Source organism: Notolepis coatsorum (genome assembly GCF_963971535.1).
Source record: "Notolepis coatsorum genome assembly, chromosome: 7".
NCBI classification, from domain to species: domain Eukaryota; kingdom Metazoa; phylum Chordata; class Actinopteri; order Aulopiformes; family Paralepididae; genus Notolepis; species Notolepis coatsorum.
In genome coordinates, this window is record NC_140171.1 from 31,686,967 (window position 1) to 31,703,194 (window position 16,228).

Genomic DNA, 16,228 nt, shown 5'->3' on the forward strand with positions numbered 1-16,228 from the left:
TGTTAAATTCTTTTTAAATCAATAATCTTTTTTTTTTTGAATTTTTTTTGGCAACATATTTTGGCTAAATATGCCTACTTTTTTAAATGTGTATTGATAACATATGCATGATCAAGTTCAACAACGTGTGCTTTTATTTTGATATTCCTTAATTCCATGTTGAAATTACGCGATACATTAAGTGTGGGGTCACCAAAAAAAATCCTAAATAAAATGGGGTCGTGGTATAAAAAAGTTTGAGAACCCCTGACCTAGAGTAACACCAGTTGTTGGGTTCCTAAAGTCTCTCTCTCTCTCTCTCTCTCTCTCTCTCTCTCTCTCTCTCTCTCTCTCTCTCTCTCTCTCTCTCTCTCTCTCTCCCCCCTCTATCTCCCTCTATTATATATATAGAGAAAAGTACAAAGCTGAGGCTAAGGACAGGAAAGTGTTGGAGATCCTGCAGACCAAGGACTACAGGATCCAGGAGCTGGAACAGGTACAGTTTGATTTTTCTTTCTTTTATATGATATTCTTTCCCCCATACATCAATATTCATGTCAGTTATCAAAACGCAATGAGACAAACATGATGCTTGGAAGCATTCAGGTCGGCCCCAGAGAAAAGTCACTCAAAGAGGCCGGTGAGGCTTGCTTGAAAGAGGCCTCACCTTGTAGGTTTCTTGATATACTGTAATTATCAGAATCAGAATCACTTTTATTTATAAAAGTGTATTTACACATACAAGGAATTATTTTGGCTTAGTGCTTGCTCACACAGAGAGGACAGGAACAGCACATCTAGAATAATGTGTATTTGTATAATATAATACAGTATATACAAGGGACATTTGGACGTACTGAGCAAATGCAGTGTCACTGTTATACAGAATATACAGTAATAACACGATAATAAATACAATATAATATAATATTGGATACAAATAGAATTATATATCATGTGTATAGAACAGTATACTATACACATCTGTCTGTTTAACCCTTTCACTGCCGCACTACCAAACGGTTAACCCTTTCACTGCGACAATACGGAAGGTTAACCCTGTCACTACCACACGACAGCCGGTTAACCCTTTCACTACCACACTACAGAAGGTTAACCCTTTACTATCACACTACAGACGATAAAGGGTTAACGAAGGGTTATGTATATAACCCAGTTCTATGAGTTAAATGGTGCGCTCAGCACCTGTTCTGCACTGTACTTCACTTGTTGCTCGAGCACTGAATAAAAAATTCCACCATGTACCTTTACCTCCCAACATCCGTCTGACCACACCCCCTTCCGCTTACCTTCATAAGCAGGTGTGTGGCCACCTACTCGCCTCCTTCCCAAACTTTCACCACAAGGTGAGATCAAGGGCCGCAGCGGCGTCCAGGTGCTGAGCGCACCATTTAACTCATAGAACTGGGTTATATACATAACCCTTCGTTCTATGACATTAATGGATTGCTCAACACCTGTTCTGCAACAGGGGCTGAGCGGGAGCCATAGCCCGACAAATGTACCCCGCTGAGGCCCCCCACAACCGTCAGACCGGGGAGGACCAAGCCCCCCGACCCTCCCTAATGGAGGATACCCCCCCTATTGGAGGTGCTTGAGTGCGAAGAGGCACTCAAGCAACTCAATGCACAGGGTGAGCAGACCGTGGCTTGACCCCACGACTACACACACGCACAACCCGCATGCCACCCGGGAACGAACGGAAGGAACAACATCGTTACTGCCCCCAGAAATCACGGGGTTTAAGAGCAAACCCAACCCCGTGGCAAGGCCGTAGCAGCGGAGCGCGAAGGAAGACCCAGACCCACTGAAGGGACTGGACCTCCTGGAACGGGGGCCTGGAGAGGTCAATGACGCCAGGCATCAAGACCCCACCAGGCGGTCACTTAGTGACACCGCCCCCCACATCGCCAGCGTATTCGGATAAGGCCCCTCCATGAGCCTTACCCCCCAATAGCACACCGCCTGGCACACTGACCCTGCAGAACAGGCAGTCAGCATGGCCGTAAGCACACAAAAAAGGTTAACCAACGGAAGCAGGCAGCATACCAGGGAAACCAGGCAACAGGCTGTAACCTGAGCCTGGAGCACTGTGGACTAGACAGGCGCCAAAGGAGTCAGCTGAAAACAGCCCCCCCGGCGGAAGGGGCGTATGCTGGCGTTGGTGCATGACAAAGCCTCCATTAAAAAAAAACCCACCCAGAGGGGTCGAGGCAGAGAAGGCTGACATGATAGGCAGACGTCATGAACATGCAGGGGCACACTCAACCGGGTAACCCGGGAGTTGACACTGCTCCAACTTACCAGAGAATCAACCACCCTCTTGGTACCGACGGTGGTTGTTCCTATAACCACTCAGAAAAAAGGGTTATCCCAGGCCTACGGTATCAACAAAACTTTACTTCGGACCAGGCCCGGCGGCTCGGGAAGTATACAGGGTTACCAGAGGAGGTCCAAAGACCACCCCAACAGCCCTCTCTTCGCCATGCGTGAGAGGGGAGCGAAGAAAAAAGGAGAACCAGCCCCCATGATAGTGCCAGGTACAAAGTACCCAACAAGGATCTCCATAACGCCTAACCTCGTAACGCCCCGGGCCGACCCGGCCTTTTTTCCCCCTGGAAAAAAACCCAAGTCCCTCAGGGTACCAGAACAGCAGATCTGCATCCCCGGCGGACAAACGGGTTAACTGACCTGGACCTGCGCGACCAGAACCAGTCCCGTGCCCTAACCACGCCGACATGCCTACTCCAGGAGAAGGGGCAGATATGCGTGTTTGAACTAAAACATGAAAAGAGGGCGCCACCCAGACTGCCGGTGTGAACCGTGCTCGGTGGCCCACCCCAAGGGCGTGAGACCCCTCTACATATGTTCAGAACCATTCCGTTATCATCCCCCAGATATGAACGAGAATCCGTCGAGAACCAGTAACAGGTTGTCGGAAGAGGAAAAACCTCCATCCCAGTTGCTTTATAAAAACGCTGTTTTAACCACAAGCAACCAAGGCGTACTAGCTATCCGCATGATCTGTAACAGAACAACCCGAGCTAGCACTATGCATGCGTCGGGACACAACCACATCAATGAACAGGCTATTTAGACCTTTCAGTGAATCCCCAAGGCGCCCAGGGGAAACGACAAGAGGGGTGTGGTGCTTCCTATACTCCAACTCTTTTTATAAAAAAGAAGGAAGCACCAACAGACATGAATCCCATTCGACACAGCCGGGGGTAAAAACTGTTTACATTTTTACATCCAGTCACCCCTATCACAGAGGATTTCAGACTGAATTCCCCAGAGAGCCTTCCCATGTGAGTCGTAGAATGAAAAAGCCATGGTAACTATGAGTCATGTGACCAACCGACTCAAGTTACACATAAAATCGAACGTAGAGGACCCGTAAGTCCTACGTTCTATCCCGACACTTTGACATCAACAGATCGTACGTAAAGATCTAACTCACGGAAGCCATCGTCAACAGCAACGTGCGTAGTGACGTATGCTATGACGGGGGAAACCCAACACTCAACGCCTGTTTTTAATAGGAGTAGAGTCAGGGTAACCCTTTCCCCCCCGCCCCCCCCCCCCCCCCCCCCCCCCTGCCAAGTCGCCTAACGGCTTGGCCCCGACTGGCCTAACAGGAGACGAGTAAAACCCCCTGACCAATCAGAAGAGGGAAGGAGGGGTTTATTCGGCACCCCCTCACAAACCCTTCCCCCCCCTGCACACAATAACAACTGTAGCATATGATACCTTTGGTAGAATGCTAATGAATAGCGCAAGCTAATACAATGCACGCTACCCACAGAAACTGTGAACAGGGTTTACAACAAAACCAAGTCGTGTGTGCGTGTGTGAATCCTACACCCGCATCCCATGTTGTACATAGAAAAGACACTGATAGAGAGAGCAACGGCTGGGCCGTGGAACGTGTGTACTGTATACGAGCATTACTGCAACTAACACAACAGTGTTGCAGCTCAATATTACTTGTGTAAGCAACAGACCATACAACCAGCCTCTACCTGCATGTGGAGTGTCAGGCCGAGGTAGAAACCCTTCTATAACCGAGTGTATGCTGCAGACCTTGCTTAAGCTCATAACACGAACTCGACCCTTCTATCAATGTATACTAGTGAAGATTCACACTTTGCAACCTCATCATATGTTTTGGTGAAGAAACACACAGTTTGTTTAACAAAAAATACAGTCCCCCTTCAGAGGGGATTTTTTTTTTTTTTTTTTTAACTTCATTTTTTAGCGTTTATCGCTTTTTCTGGTCAAGCATGACCGACAGAAACAGGTTGAATGGGATATAGATCAGGGGAAGACACTCTGAGAAAATACGGCGAGTCCGGGAGTCGAACTCGTGTACCCCAGATCCGTGACGAGCACGGTTGTCCCCGACGCCGAAATAGCGCCGAGATACGCGGTGAGCTACGGGAGCTCCCCCCAGAGGGGACTTTTTATTTTTGAACAAATTATATGAGAGGCCGGGGAGGGAATTAACAGAGGGGACCACAGGGGAAAAAAGTCACTGGGTCTAGCGGCGCCGGCCGCCTCGAGCCGCTCGGGATTTGCCACCCCGGGAAGCCCCGGAGGGACGGTAGACAATCGGCGGCTGGTCACACGGCGCCCTCTCTCCTCCTGGCCTTCTTCGAAGGGCCAGCAGTGGCGGTGGTAGCAGCAGCAGTCACGGCGGAGGAAGCTCGACGACGTGGCAGCCGTCTGACTCCACCAGCGATGTCGGGAGGGGGAAAATGGGGTTGGAGCACGGATCGCTCCTCTGCCATTTCTCTGCACGTTGAGGTCATCAATTGCAGGGCCTTCCCGAACAGTCCAGCGTCGGAGAGGGGTGCCGTTAGAAGAGGGGCTCTCTTCTTCTCCGGCACACCGGCCTGCTCCAGCCAAAGGTGGCGCTGGATCAAAGTCGCCAGGGCGCGCACTTTCCCAGCGGATATGGCCTGCAGCTGAGTCAGATGCAGGACAGCTCCTGCCGCCTGGGTGAGCTGGTCATGTTGGACATCACCCAGCTCCAATGCCGCCCGTCAACATCCCGGACATAAATCTTGCCAGCTGCGCGGCGTTAGACGCGGCAGCCAGAGATTGCGTTCCAGAGATGAATGACTGGTCGCTCCAATAAGCCAACCGCCTCGCCGATTTCCCTTGAGGAACCGGCTTGCGTAAGTGGCTGCGGCAGCGGCACGCCGTTTGCGGCGGCCGCCACCGCCATAAGCTCGGGAAACAAAGCCTGCAGTTCCCCCTGCAGACTTTCCTCCACCGAGCCCGCATCCCTCACATGCAGCAGGCTACGACTGGTCAAGGAGCCACATTCTGATGTGGCTGATAGTAGGGCATCCTGTCGATGAGTCAGAGGGTCTTCCCCGACATCCTCAAACAAGGCGCCCCAAGGAGACCCCTCACCCCCCTCCAGTATTACCTGGACAGGCGGGATACATGTCTCCACCGGGCCTTCGAATAAGAACCCGTCTGCCTCCACCATGTAATCCTCTGTTTCCATCGGGCAGGTAGAGACCGACGCATCCTCATCGGGCTCCAGCAATTCACCAAACCCAGGCCGTTCGCGTTTGCAAGCCACCATCTTGCGACGGGAGCGAGCAGACGCAAAAAGTTTGCGTCTCAAATCCTCCGGAACCAAAGGAACCGGCCGCTCAACTTCCTTGTGGTGAAAGTGAAGAAGGAGGCGATTAGGTGGCCACACACCTGCTTATGAAGGTAAGCGGAAGGGGTTGTGGTCAGACGGATGTTGGGAGGTAAAGGTACATGGTGGAATTTTTTATTCAGTGCTCGTGCACGAAGTGAAGTACAGTGCAGAACAGGTGCTGAGCAATCCATTAACGTCATAGAACCTTCTGTAGTGTGGTAGTGAAAGAGTTAAGTACTAGTTGCCACTCCAGCTAACTTTCCGAGATCAATGCATGCTGGGGATGAGAGTTCAACTGCGAGAACAACTACAATAAGTGTTTCACCTTGATCTTTCACTTTCCAGTGGGACAGACTAATTGGAGCCAAGGTTTTGTCCTAATTAGCCCCAATTAAATTGTCCCACAAAACATTTCTAGGAGATCCTTTGCAAAAGAAAAAAATCCTCAGGAACCTTTTCATATCGATAAGCTGCAAACGTTGTGCTTAATTAATCGAGATTTTTTCTTTTATTTGGACCTCTATAGCTCTCTCTCTCTCTCTCTCTCTCTCTTTCTCTCTTGATTGAAAACTGTATTAACAGATTGCAGAATGGGTACAATACATTATCTCTCTCTCTCTCTCTCTCTCTCTCTCTCTCTCTCTCTCTCTCTCTCTTGATTGAAAACTTTATTAACAGATTGCAGAATGGGTACAATACAGTCTCTCTCTCTCTCTCTCTCTCTCTCTCTCTCTCTCTCTCTCTCTCTCTCTCTCTCTCTCTCTCTCTCTCTCTCTCTCTCTCTCTCTCTCTCTCTCCCCCTACCGATACCTGTGTTTGCACGCCCCCCTCCTGAGTGATATATGCTGGAGTGACAGTTAATGATAATGGAATCACTGCCCTAATTGACTTCAAATCATTGGCCCTTCATTGGGGCATCAGTCAGTCTCCTTCATTAACTTCCCATTCTGTCATCTGGCTAACGTTAGCAACTTGTTCTCATTCCCAATGAGACCGACGCTAATGCTATCACCAGCTTGCTAACAGTGCCTCGCACCGCCTCCTCAATCATTTAAACACTGATTTAGTGGATGACAGTGTCGGCGGCAGCGGCAAGCTGGAATACATGATGATGATGTGTGTGTGTGTTTACACATGGCTCGTGTTCCCTCTGCCTTCCTTTCCCCCTCACATAGTGACACAGAGTGTATGGTGTCCCGGTGATAAAATTCTCCACATCTGTTTACGTACGTTTTATTTTTTTTAAACCTTAATCGTAAAGGTGAGAGAGAGAACCCTAGATATATATCTTTTTAAACTTATTTCAATAAATCTTGCCAAATTTGCTTACTGCACTGGTAGATTATTTTACTTGTTTCAAGGACACATTTGCTTAAGTTAAAACTAGATTTAATTTCTTATTTTTGTCAGACCATTTTTGCTGTGTGGAGTTCTCTCTCCTGATTGGATAAAGTGGGAACGGGATACCAGAACATTTATTTTGTGTTTACTGCAGAGCGGAGGGACTGGGAGACCCATGTTACTGACCAGACACTATATCAGTGATGGCTGTCGGAGTGTAAAGCTATTCTAACATGTACAGTAGACCACTTGTTTTAACAAACAAATAAATAACACATACAGCACCTTTAACCCTAACCTTAAACTCACTGGAGACGAGGTTACCTAAAAAAATGTAGATCGCTTGATCGTAATTTATTCATCAAAAACATAAATGCTGTTCCTATATAAGCCACATTTCTTTGTGGATTATATTGTATTATATGTCATTGTTTTTATATGTGTAAATAAACAAAACAAAACAAATGACTTTTTCTGGTATCCAGTTCCCAATTTATCCAATCAGGAGAGAGAACCCTACATATTTGTACTTATTTCAAGAAGGGAGGGACTGGCAATCTATATCAGCGATGGCTGTGTGTAGAGCTATTACTTTAACATGTAGACCACTTATTTAAACAAAACAAAATACCTCTTACAGCACCTTTTAAGATCAGATACAATGACATTGGGTCTCATAAGTCGGAGAATGAGACCCATTAACTTCTAATGTGTTAGAAAATGTTAAATTCCATATTTGTTCTCTCAGATGACCTTTAGAAACCATGTTAGAAGGACAATCTTTGAGTTCACACACAGTTTTTTATACTCCCATCATTGTCCCGTGCGTTCGCGAGTTGGCGCGATTCCACTCTGTTACAGCAGAACGCTGGTGCGTATTATAGTTCCGGCCTATTTGAGAAGCTCATTAATAGTCCGGGAATCTGTGCTGTGTCATCCAGCCCGCTGACATTCATCATCTCGTCCACCATCTTGGACCAAACGCACCAAAATGGTGATTAATTGGTTTTTCCCTCACTTGGCTTGTGGAGATGTGATGGTCCATTGAATCCATGCAGGGTCTCACACGCGCTTAATGTCTCTGCTCTCCAACTTTGACAATCTTTTCTCTCTCTCTCTCTCCTCCCTTTTATTTTCCCCTCTATCTCCTTTCTGCACTCTCTCTCTCTTCACTCCCTTACATTTTTGTAACATAATTAGCTTTCATTTTTGAACCGCACTGGGAATTTTCAAATGCTAATCTCTCTGTCCTAGACCTCTTAACTTGGCAGAACCCTTTTTTTCTCCCTTTTTTTCCTCCCCCCCCCCCTCTCTCTCTTCCTCCTACCAATTGAGCACTACTGGGGTTCAAATTGTTCTCGCCCACCTCATTATCAACGTTTGAATTTATTTTCCGCTCGCCAGTATAAATCTCTATTAAAGCCCCTCCATTCTTTTGCATGGGGAACCGGGACTAGCGAGGAGCGCTAAATCCACCGGATAGATCTGAGCCCCCCCCCCCCCTCAACATGGCAATTAATTGCATCCCAGAGCACGGTGTTATTTGAGAGAAGGGTGTACCCGCAAAAAGGCCGTGGATTACCAGCCAATGCCAGAGCCTGGGCTGATGCGGTGTTAAAAGGCCAGCCTCCTCCCACTAAGACACCCCCCCCCCCTCCAAAAAAAATAGCAAAGGGGCACGGAGGGAGAAGAGAGGGAGTCATTAAAACCACAGAGCCATATTTCTTTCCTCCGCGCTCCCTCTCTCCGGTTTGTGTGAGATAGACGCATCATATTGATCATCGTGGAATCTCGAGTTTGAAATGTTTATTCATTATTCACTTAGTTCATTAATATATGTGCGGTTTGCGCGCTCCTACGCATTTGAATTGTCTCGTGCTGTGATACCGTAGGCGTAAGAAGCACGTAGCTTGTAGAGCGCCGGTTTAAACATGAAACTCGCCTCTGAGCTGCGTAATGCACCTGGAAAGGATTAGTACCTGGTTTTCTTTAAAGCAAAAAAACAACAACAACAATGAAATAAATCCATAAAGCCAAAAAAACACTTTATTTAATCTGAGAAATCGGATTTGAATCCTTCTTGGATACATTCAAACCTGTGTTTGATATCCAAAACGCAACATAGACCTTGGGTGAGATTTTCTGCCAGGTGTCAACAGAATCTGGGCATTGCTAATAATAATAATAATAATAATAATAATAATAATAATAATAATAATAATTAATAATAATAATAATAATAATAATAATAATAATAATAATAATAATAATAATAATAATAATAATAATAATAATAATAATAATAATAATAATAATAATAATAATAATAATAATAATAATAATAACTTTATTTGTATAGCACTTTTCATACAGAGGTTGCAGTTCAAAGTGCTTCACAACAGTAAAATGGGTGAGCATAGCATGCCAGGGTACGGTAAATCAGTGTTTCACATTAGGATCTAGCATCCTAATAGGCTCTCTATTCAGTAATACAAATAATAAAGTAGTTTAAAATGATTAAGTTTAAAAATAGTCTAAAAATTATAAAATAGAACGGACATACAACAACAGTAAAAAATGTAAATAGCAAGGTTACAGTAAAAAGTGTGAAAAATAGTTTAAAATTATTCAGTTTAAAAATAGTCATCAGTAAGAAGTAAAAAGTGTGATAACCGACACATGAATTTGATAGGCAGTGTAAAATAAGATAAAATTAGCATAGAAAAGTAGGCAGGGTAAGAATAGTGCAGGTAAGTAATTGAAATGCCTGAGCAAAGAGATAGGTTTTAAGCTGTCTTTTGAAGATGTCTAGCGAGTTGGCTTCCCTGATGTTTTGGGGTAGTTTGTTCCACAGTTTTGGGGCATAGTTGATAAAGGCTGCATTACCGATCCTCTTTTGACTGCTATTTACCAAAAATAGGATTTTTTATCCATATTGTTTCCATTCTCGATGTTAGTGAAATTACTTCTATCTCTGCTCGTTTCTTTTGGCTGAATGTTTATTAAATAGTTGGAACTGTTTTTTTTCTTATTTAGGAATGGTACGTTCTTTGTGGTTTGTTAAAGCATGGGAGAAAAGGCAACACACTTTGTATTTATGAACTAGAGTTTGTTGCATTAATCTTCCTCGAGATTAATGCAACCCAACCACAAAGTGTTACAGAGAGCCGTGCAGACAGCCCAGAGCATCGGTGGATGTGAGCTTCCCTCCACCCGGGATATATACAACAGACGATGTGTCAGCAGAGCCTGCAGGATTATCAAAGACCCCAACCACCCCAACCACAAACTATTTTGGCTGATGCCGTCTGGCAAATGATACCACAGCCTCAAGGCCTAAACCGGCAGACTCTGGGACAATTTTTTCCCCCAGGCAGTCGGGAGTCATGAACAAATAACCCAACGGTCTGCTACCTGTCTGTCCACCACTCTCCCACACACACACACACACGCACGCACGAACGCACGCACGCACGCACGCACACACACACACACACACACACACACACACACACACACACACACACACACACACACACACACACACACACACACACCTTATACTGCTTATTGTTTATTTTTGCTACTATTTTGCAATCTTTTATAATATTTTTTTTACTTGATCCTGTTTAATTTACAGGACCACTTGAAGGGCTCAGGCAACGTGATAAAGGAAGGATATAACTCTGTGACTTCTTTGACCTTCGTTTGTAATTTATTTTGGTTGACAAATGATGATGCTGGTCACAATAGCAGTCACAATAGCAGGTTATAGGTTTAGGTTTAGGTTTACTTTATTTGTTCAAGGGGGACAGTGTACATTAATAAAACATTTTACAAATGTAAATGCACCCAATTTTAGCCAAAATGCTAATTTCCATTGGCAGTCCCCCTGCCAGAAGGTACATGCTAAAATCCTGTGTAAAAAAAGGGTTAGCAATAAAAACAGAATAAAATCAAGATGAATAACATTAGAATAAAAACACAACAAAAGCACATAGACATAGTAGGGATACAGGTCACAATACAGTCATGGACACAAGGACAGAGCACATCATGACATATTAAGAGACCCAGACATAGACAGACGCACCATATCCACACACACACATACAACACTGTCAGTGTTGACAGTTCTGGTTTTCAATGAGCCATTCCCTAACCCTGCACTTGAATGAATGGTATGATGTGGACACTCTAATTGTTTGAGGAATTGAGTTCCATTGGTGGGATGCTCTGTATGAGAAGACGGCCTGGCCAAATACACTTTTTTTTTTAAAGGGATTGTACAGTCCCCCCTTGCCGCACCTCTAGTGTTCCTGGTTGAGGCAGACTTGAGGTTGATGAAACCGGACAAAGGAGGAGGAGCCAATCCACACTTTATTTTAAAAACTAGACAGAAGTTTTGATATAGGGTCAGGTTTTCCCAACTGAGTAGATTATATTTTTTTATAATGTGACAATGATGGTACCTGAATGGTTTCTTGTCTAGAATTTTTATTGCTTGTTTGTAAAGTGATTGAAGTGGTTTCAGAATGGTGGAATGTGAATTGGACCAGGTTATCAAACAGTATGTGATGTGGGAAAGAACCATTGAATGAAAATATAGCTTTGCTGCCTCGGTTGAAAGGAAGTTTCTTATGTACCTGAAGTTTGATAGGCTGAACTTTACCTTATTGCAGACTTTTTTATGTGATTTTTGAAGCTAAGGTTTGGGTCTATGTGTAATCCTAAATACTTATATTCTGATACTACCTGTAATTTCTGACCGGAGATGAAGATATCCTGCTCTGCAACTTCTCTGTGGCCCTTGGAGAAGAACATACAGACAGTCTTAGAGACATTCAATTGTAAACAGCTGTTCTTAAGCCAGGATTTGACATTCACCATGACATTAGACAATTTTGTTGCAACCTCTTCTGTGGTTTTACCGTGTGTAAAGATCACTTTATCATCAGCATACATCAGTACATCACATTGGCCACACACAGAAGGCAAATCGTTAATGTACATGCTGAACAGGATTGGACCCAAGAAATAAACCTGAAAGGGTATGAAAGGAAATGTTTCAATATCAACATAATACATAGACTATAATAATACCATAAATTATAATTAACATTAATACATTTAGCCTATATTATATCAGTTCATTCACATAAACAATTACCAAATGCATTTTCATTAAGAACGTTCATTCAGCATTTACCAATACATTTGACATTTTGTATTATTCTTATTTTTGACGAGTGTGTGTAGACGAGCAAGCATAGTCCAAAGTCAGCCACGTCTCTTGGCAGGTGTGTGTGGTGCCAAGATCGATGGGGCATGGCATGGGGTATGAATTCTCTAAGTCTTCATGTATGTGCGGAGTGTGGGGCATGGTGGTAGCGCATGGCGTACACCAGGGCTATTCAACTAAATTGTTCAGGGGGCCATATTGTCAGAAACCCAAGGGGCCAGGGGCCGGACTGCCACGGCGCCTCCCCGTGCTATGAATATATGTACACTTGACACAACACGCAACCACATTTTCACAACTTTTATTTAACTACATTGCAAAAGTAGTATACTTTTCAAAAAAAGTGCTTCATTTATGTGCCACATCTGCAACATCTCCTGCAGAAAGTGCTTCATTTATGACTGTGCAACAACTGCAACATCTCCTCTTCAACATTTCAATATAAAAATAAAATAAAAAACAAACAAGTGCATGATGTGCATCTGAACATTCTAACATCAACACTTGAACAAAAAAACACATTTATAGTGCAGCTGAGCTTATGAAAAAGTGCTTCATGTCTGTGCAACAACAGCAAATCACAGCATCTTATTAGCACTTATTGTCCACTCTTAACTCTCAAACATCAGGGGGGTGGGGGGCAGACAGGCCTAGCCTACATACACACATCTAATGAGAGCGATTGCACTTCTTTGACTGGGCAATGGCAGAGAAAGAGGGTTCATAGGAAGTGAGGGCTACCCGCAAACAGTGATGCAAATGCTCATTTGTCAAGGAGGCAAGTTGCTTGTTTTAATGGCATTCATGTGAGAGAAACTGGATTCACAGGTGTATGTTGAGCCAAACATTGTTAGCACAGATATTGCCAGCGTTTTTATTTTGGGGAATGTCTTGACATGAATACACTTTATCCAAAATGTTGTGGTGGATTCATTCTCAAGTGCCTGCTTCAGAGCAGATGATGCTTGCATGTCAATTATTTCAAGTTGCAGGAGACCTTCATCAATGTGAAGTGATGCAAGGAACTCTTGTCCTTTTGTGGAAATAGCAGCTACATTGGCAAATGGGTTGCTCACAAAATGCATCAATTCTCTGGACATGTCAAATTCATCAAATCGACTTGCAAAGTTTTCCCTCAATTTATCAATGAAATCTGTCATTAATTGAGTGACTTTTGGCTCAATTGTGCGTGTTAACGTTGACATGAAAAGAAAAAAGTAAATTTTAATTTTTTTATTATTATCATGTAATCTTTGGCGGGCCGGTCAGAATCATCCCGCGGGCCGCCAGTTGAATAGCCCTGGCGTACACCAACCAGCCGAGAGGGGGGGTTAGGGCTGGTGACCGGATCCAGGGGCTTGGGCGATGAACTGGGTGAGGGGTGTGGGCAGGGAACTGCATCAGGGCGGCTCAGACAGATGAGTTTGGTCCTCCACGGGGAGGAGGACCACCAATCTTCTTACGTCTCTCCTGATGACGGTCGTGGGCAGTGGAGAGCTCCTCTTCTTCTGTCCACCTGCAGGGGAGACGATGAGGCCGGCACATGTCTTGATATCAGCGTCCCTGACGATCCCTTTTCTGTCTGGGTATACTGACAAGATTCTTCCCAGACAGAACTGGCCTCTCAGCGCGTTCTGGTCGGCGATCCAGACAAGATCACCGACCTTGACGTTCCGCTCTGTCCGATGCCATTTGTTGCGGACAAACAGATTTGGGCCAGCTAGCTCACTCCACTTTGCCCAGATTCTGTCCACCCCCGATTTGAATCGCTCTCAGTCGGCGCCAGGGATGGGTGCAAAGGTCGAGTCCACTTGTATCACCTACAACGGAGGCACGGCCCAGGATGAGGGAGTTAGGCATTAAATACTCGACTACATCCTCTTGGCCTTGGGCTCTAGCGTCAATAGGGCGTTGATTTGTCAGGTTGGCCGCCTGGTAGACCAAGGTTTGAAGTTCTACCCACGTGAGCGCCTCTGTTGCGTCTCTGAGGTTGGTGAGCGCTCTCGAGGCCATGCAACAGTAGACAATGCCCCAGACCTTCTGCTTCGTCCGCTTCTTCACAGCGTCCCTCACTTCAAAGGGGCCGAACAGGTCCAGAGTTGTGTACGCAAATGGGTTGGCTCATTAAACCAACCAAGTACAATAGGGCTGTCTTAAATGCTTCGAAGCTTCGAACGTTCGATTCGATGGCACAAGCTTCGAACATAAAAAAAAAAATCGAAGTTTTTACTTCGATTTGTGTGTGTGTAGGTGTGTGTGTGTGTGTGTGTGTGTGTGTGTGTGTGAACTACCCATCCCAGTTAGGACAGCCGAATCCCGTCCAATCTTTCGCCGTCGACTAAAGACTCACTTCTTCAACCATTATCTGAAATGATAAAAAAAAAAAAAAAAAAATCTAACCGTGACTAACCTTACTGTCATGCACTTGTCCTAATAAACTAACCTACACTGTAACACGCAACACTTTGATGAACATTGTTACTCAGCTGATAGAGTTGTACCCTTCTTGCTGTCTTGTCGTACAGAACTTGTAAGTCGCTTTGGATAAAAGCGTCAGCTAAATGACTAAATGTACGTGTGTGTGTGTGTGTGTGTGTGTGTAGGTGTGTGTGTAGGTGTGTGTGTGTGTGTGTGTGTGCGCGCACCTTGTAGAATTCCACACATAAGAAAGAAAGATACTGGGATGAATAAACAAAATAGGAAATAAAATGTAGAAATGCATGCAATACATAAATAAATATGAATCTCCATATATGAAATATAACATTTAGATAAGGTGCTACTGAGATGTTTTGGTGAGTTCTTTGTTTTTTTGTGGAAGTTGCCCTTCTTAAAAATGCATATACATTCACTGATAATTGGTCTGTAGTGGAGTCTACAAGGTCTACATTGCCGGACCATGTAGAATCCGGACCTTGTAGACTGACATAATTCTGTGCATAGTTTAGTCTACACAGGCCATATTTCAAATAATCAAAATCTTACTTCATTCATCTTAAACATTCTTGATTTGGGGGATTGGTAGTTCCCATGAAATCTGAAGTTGTTCAAACGACAATAGCGATCCACCTTGAATTAAATCACACAGCCGAGTGAAACCTTGTTGGATGCGTCAGTCACGAAAGGGGCTACTTAATTAATTAATCCAACCCACTTTATTTATAGAGCACATTTAAAAACAACAACGTTTACGAAACTGCTGTACAAGTCCCACAACATAAGATAAAAAAAAAAAATATATATATATATATATATATATATTAAAAAAAAAAAAAAAAAAAAATTCGAAGCTTCGAATTAAAATCGAAGCTCGGCCCCGAAGCTTCGATTGCCAAAAAAAGCTTTGAAGGTCAGCCCTAATTGCTGCTGTAAGGTCGAGAAACCAAGACAAAATTATTTCACTCTCTGTACAAAGAAGTGGCGATAAAATAATGAGAATCCTTCTGTTGTAGCCTACACAAGCTGTACATATAGTGTCTCATAAGTCCATGTGGGTCAGGCACCTTGAGTGCATGGCACTAATCTAATCAGAAATTGCCATAGGAATCATATCAATTTCCTCTCTTCAATGAAACCAAGCCAATATAAGGTAAGATTTGACGTTATTGCCCTGAAGGGAAATTGCATCGTTGTCGACGGCTGTGACTGAGAAGTCTCCTTTCTCTGAATCTTTTAATTAGTTTGTTCTCAAGCCAAACAAACTTTTAGGATACTTTGTTGTAGGGCTGACCCCTATTAGTCGATTAGTCGACTAATCGGTCGAAAGGAGCCGTAGTCGACTGGCCAACTTCCACCCCCCCTATCCCCCCCCCCTCCAGTGAGCTGTGGTGTTCCACAAGGAAGCATACTAGGACCGCTACTGTTCCTAATTTATGCAAATGATTTATGTCATAAATGTATAGATGTAGCAGTACTGTCTATCTGTATGTTGTGTGTGTCATATATGTTATGATGAATTGAAAATGGGGGACCCTGATGTAAAC

The 16,228-nt window shown here is 44.3% G+C and overlaps 1 protein-coding gene across 1 annotated transcript in view; it reads left to right on the forward strand.

Annotated features, from left to right (window-relative positions):
- cntln (centlein, centrosomal protein) overlaps nt 1-16,228 on the forward strand; it is a gene marked incomplete at its 3' end in the record, with an annotated part of 226,962 nt that overhangs the window by 13,364 nt on the left and 197,370 nt on the right. The window contains exon 4 of the mRNA XM_084318234.1: nt 391-475. Within this exon, the coding sequence (XP_084174360.1) occupies nt 391-475 (85 nt within the window). The remainder of the gene's footprint in view (nt 1-390; nt 476-16,228) is intronic.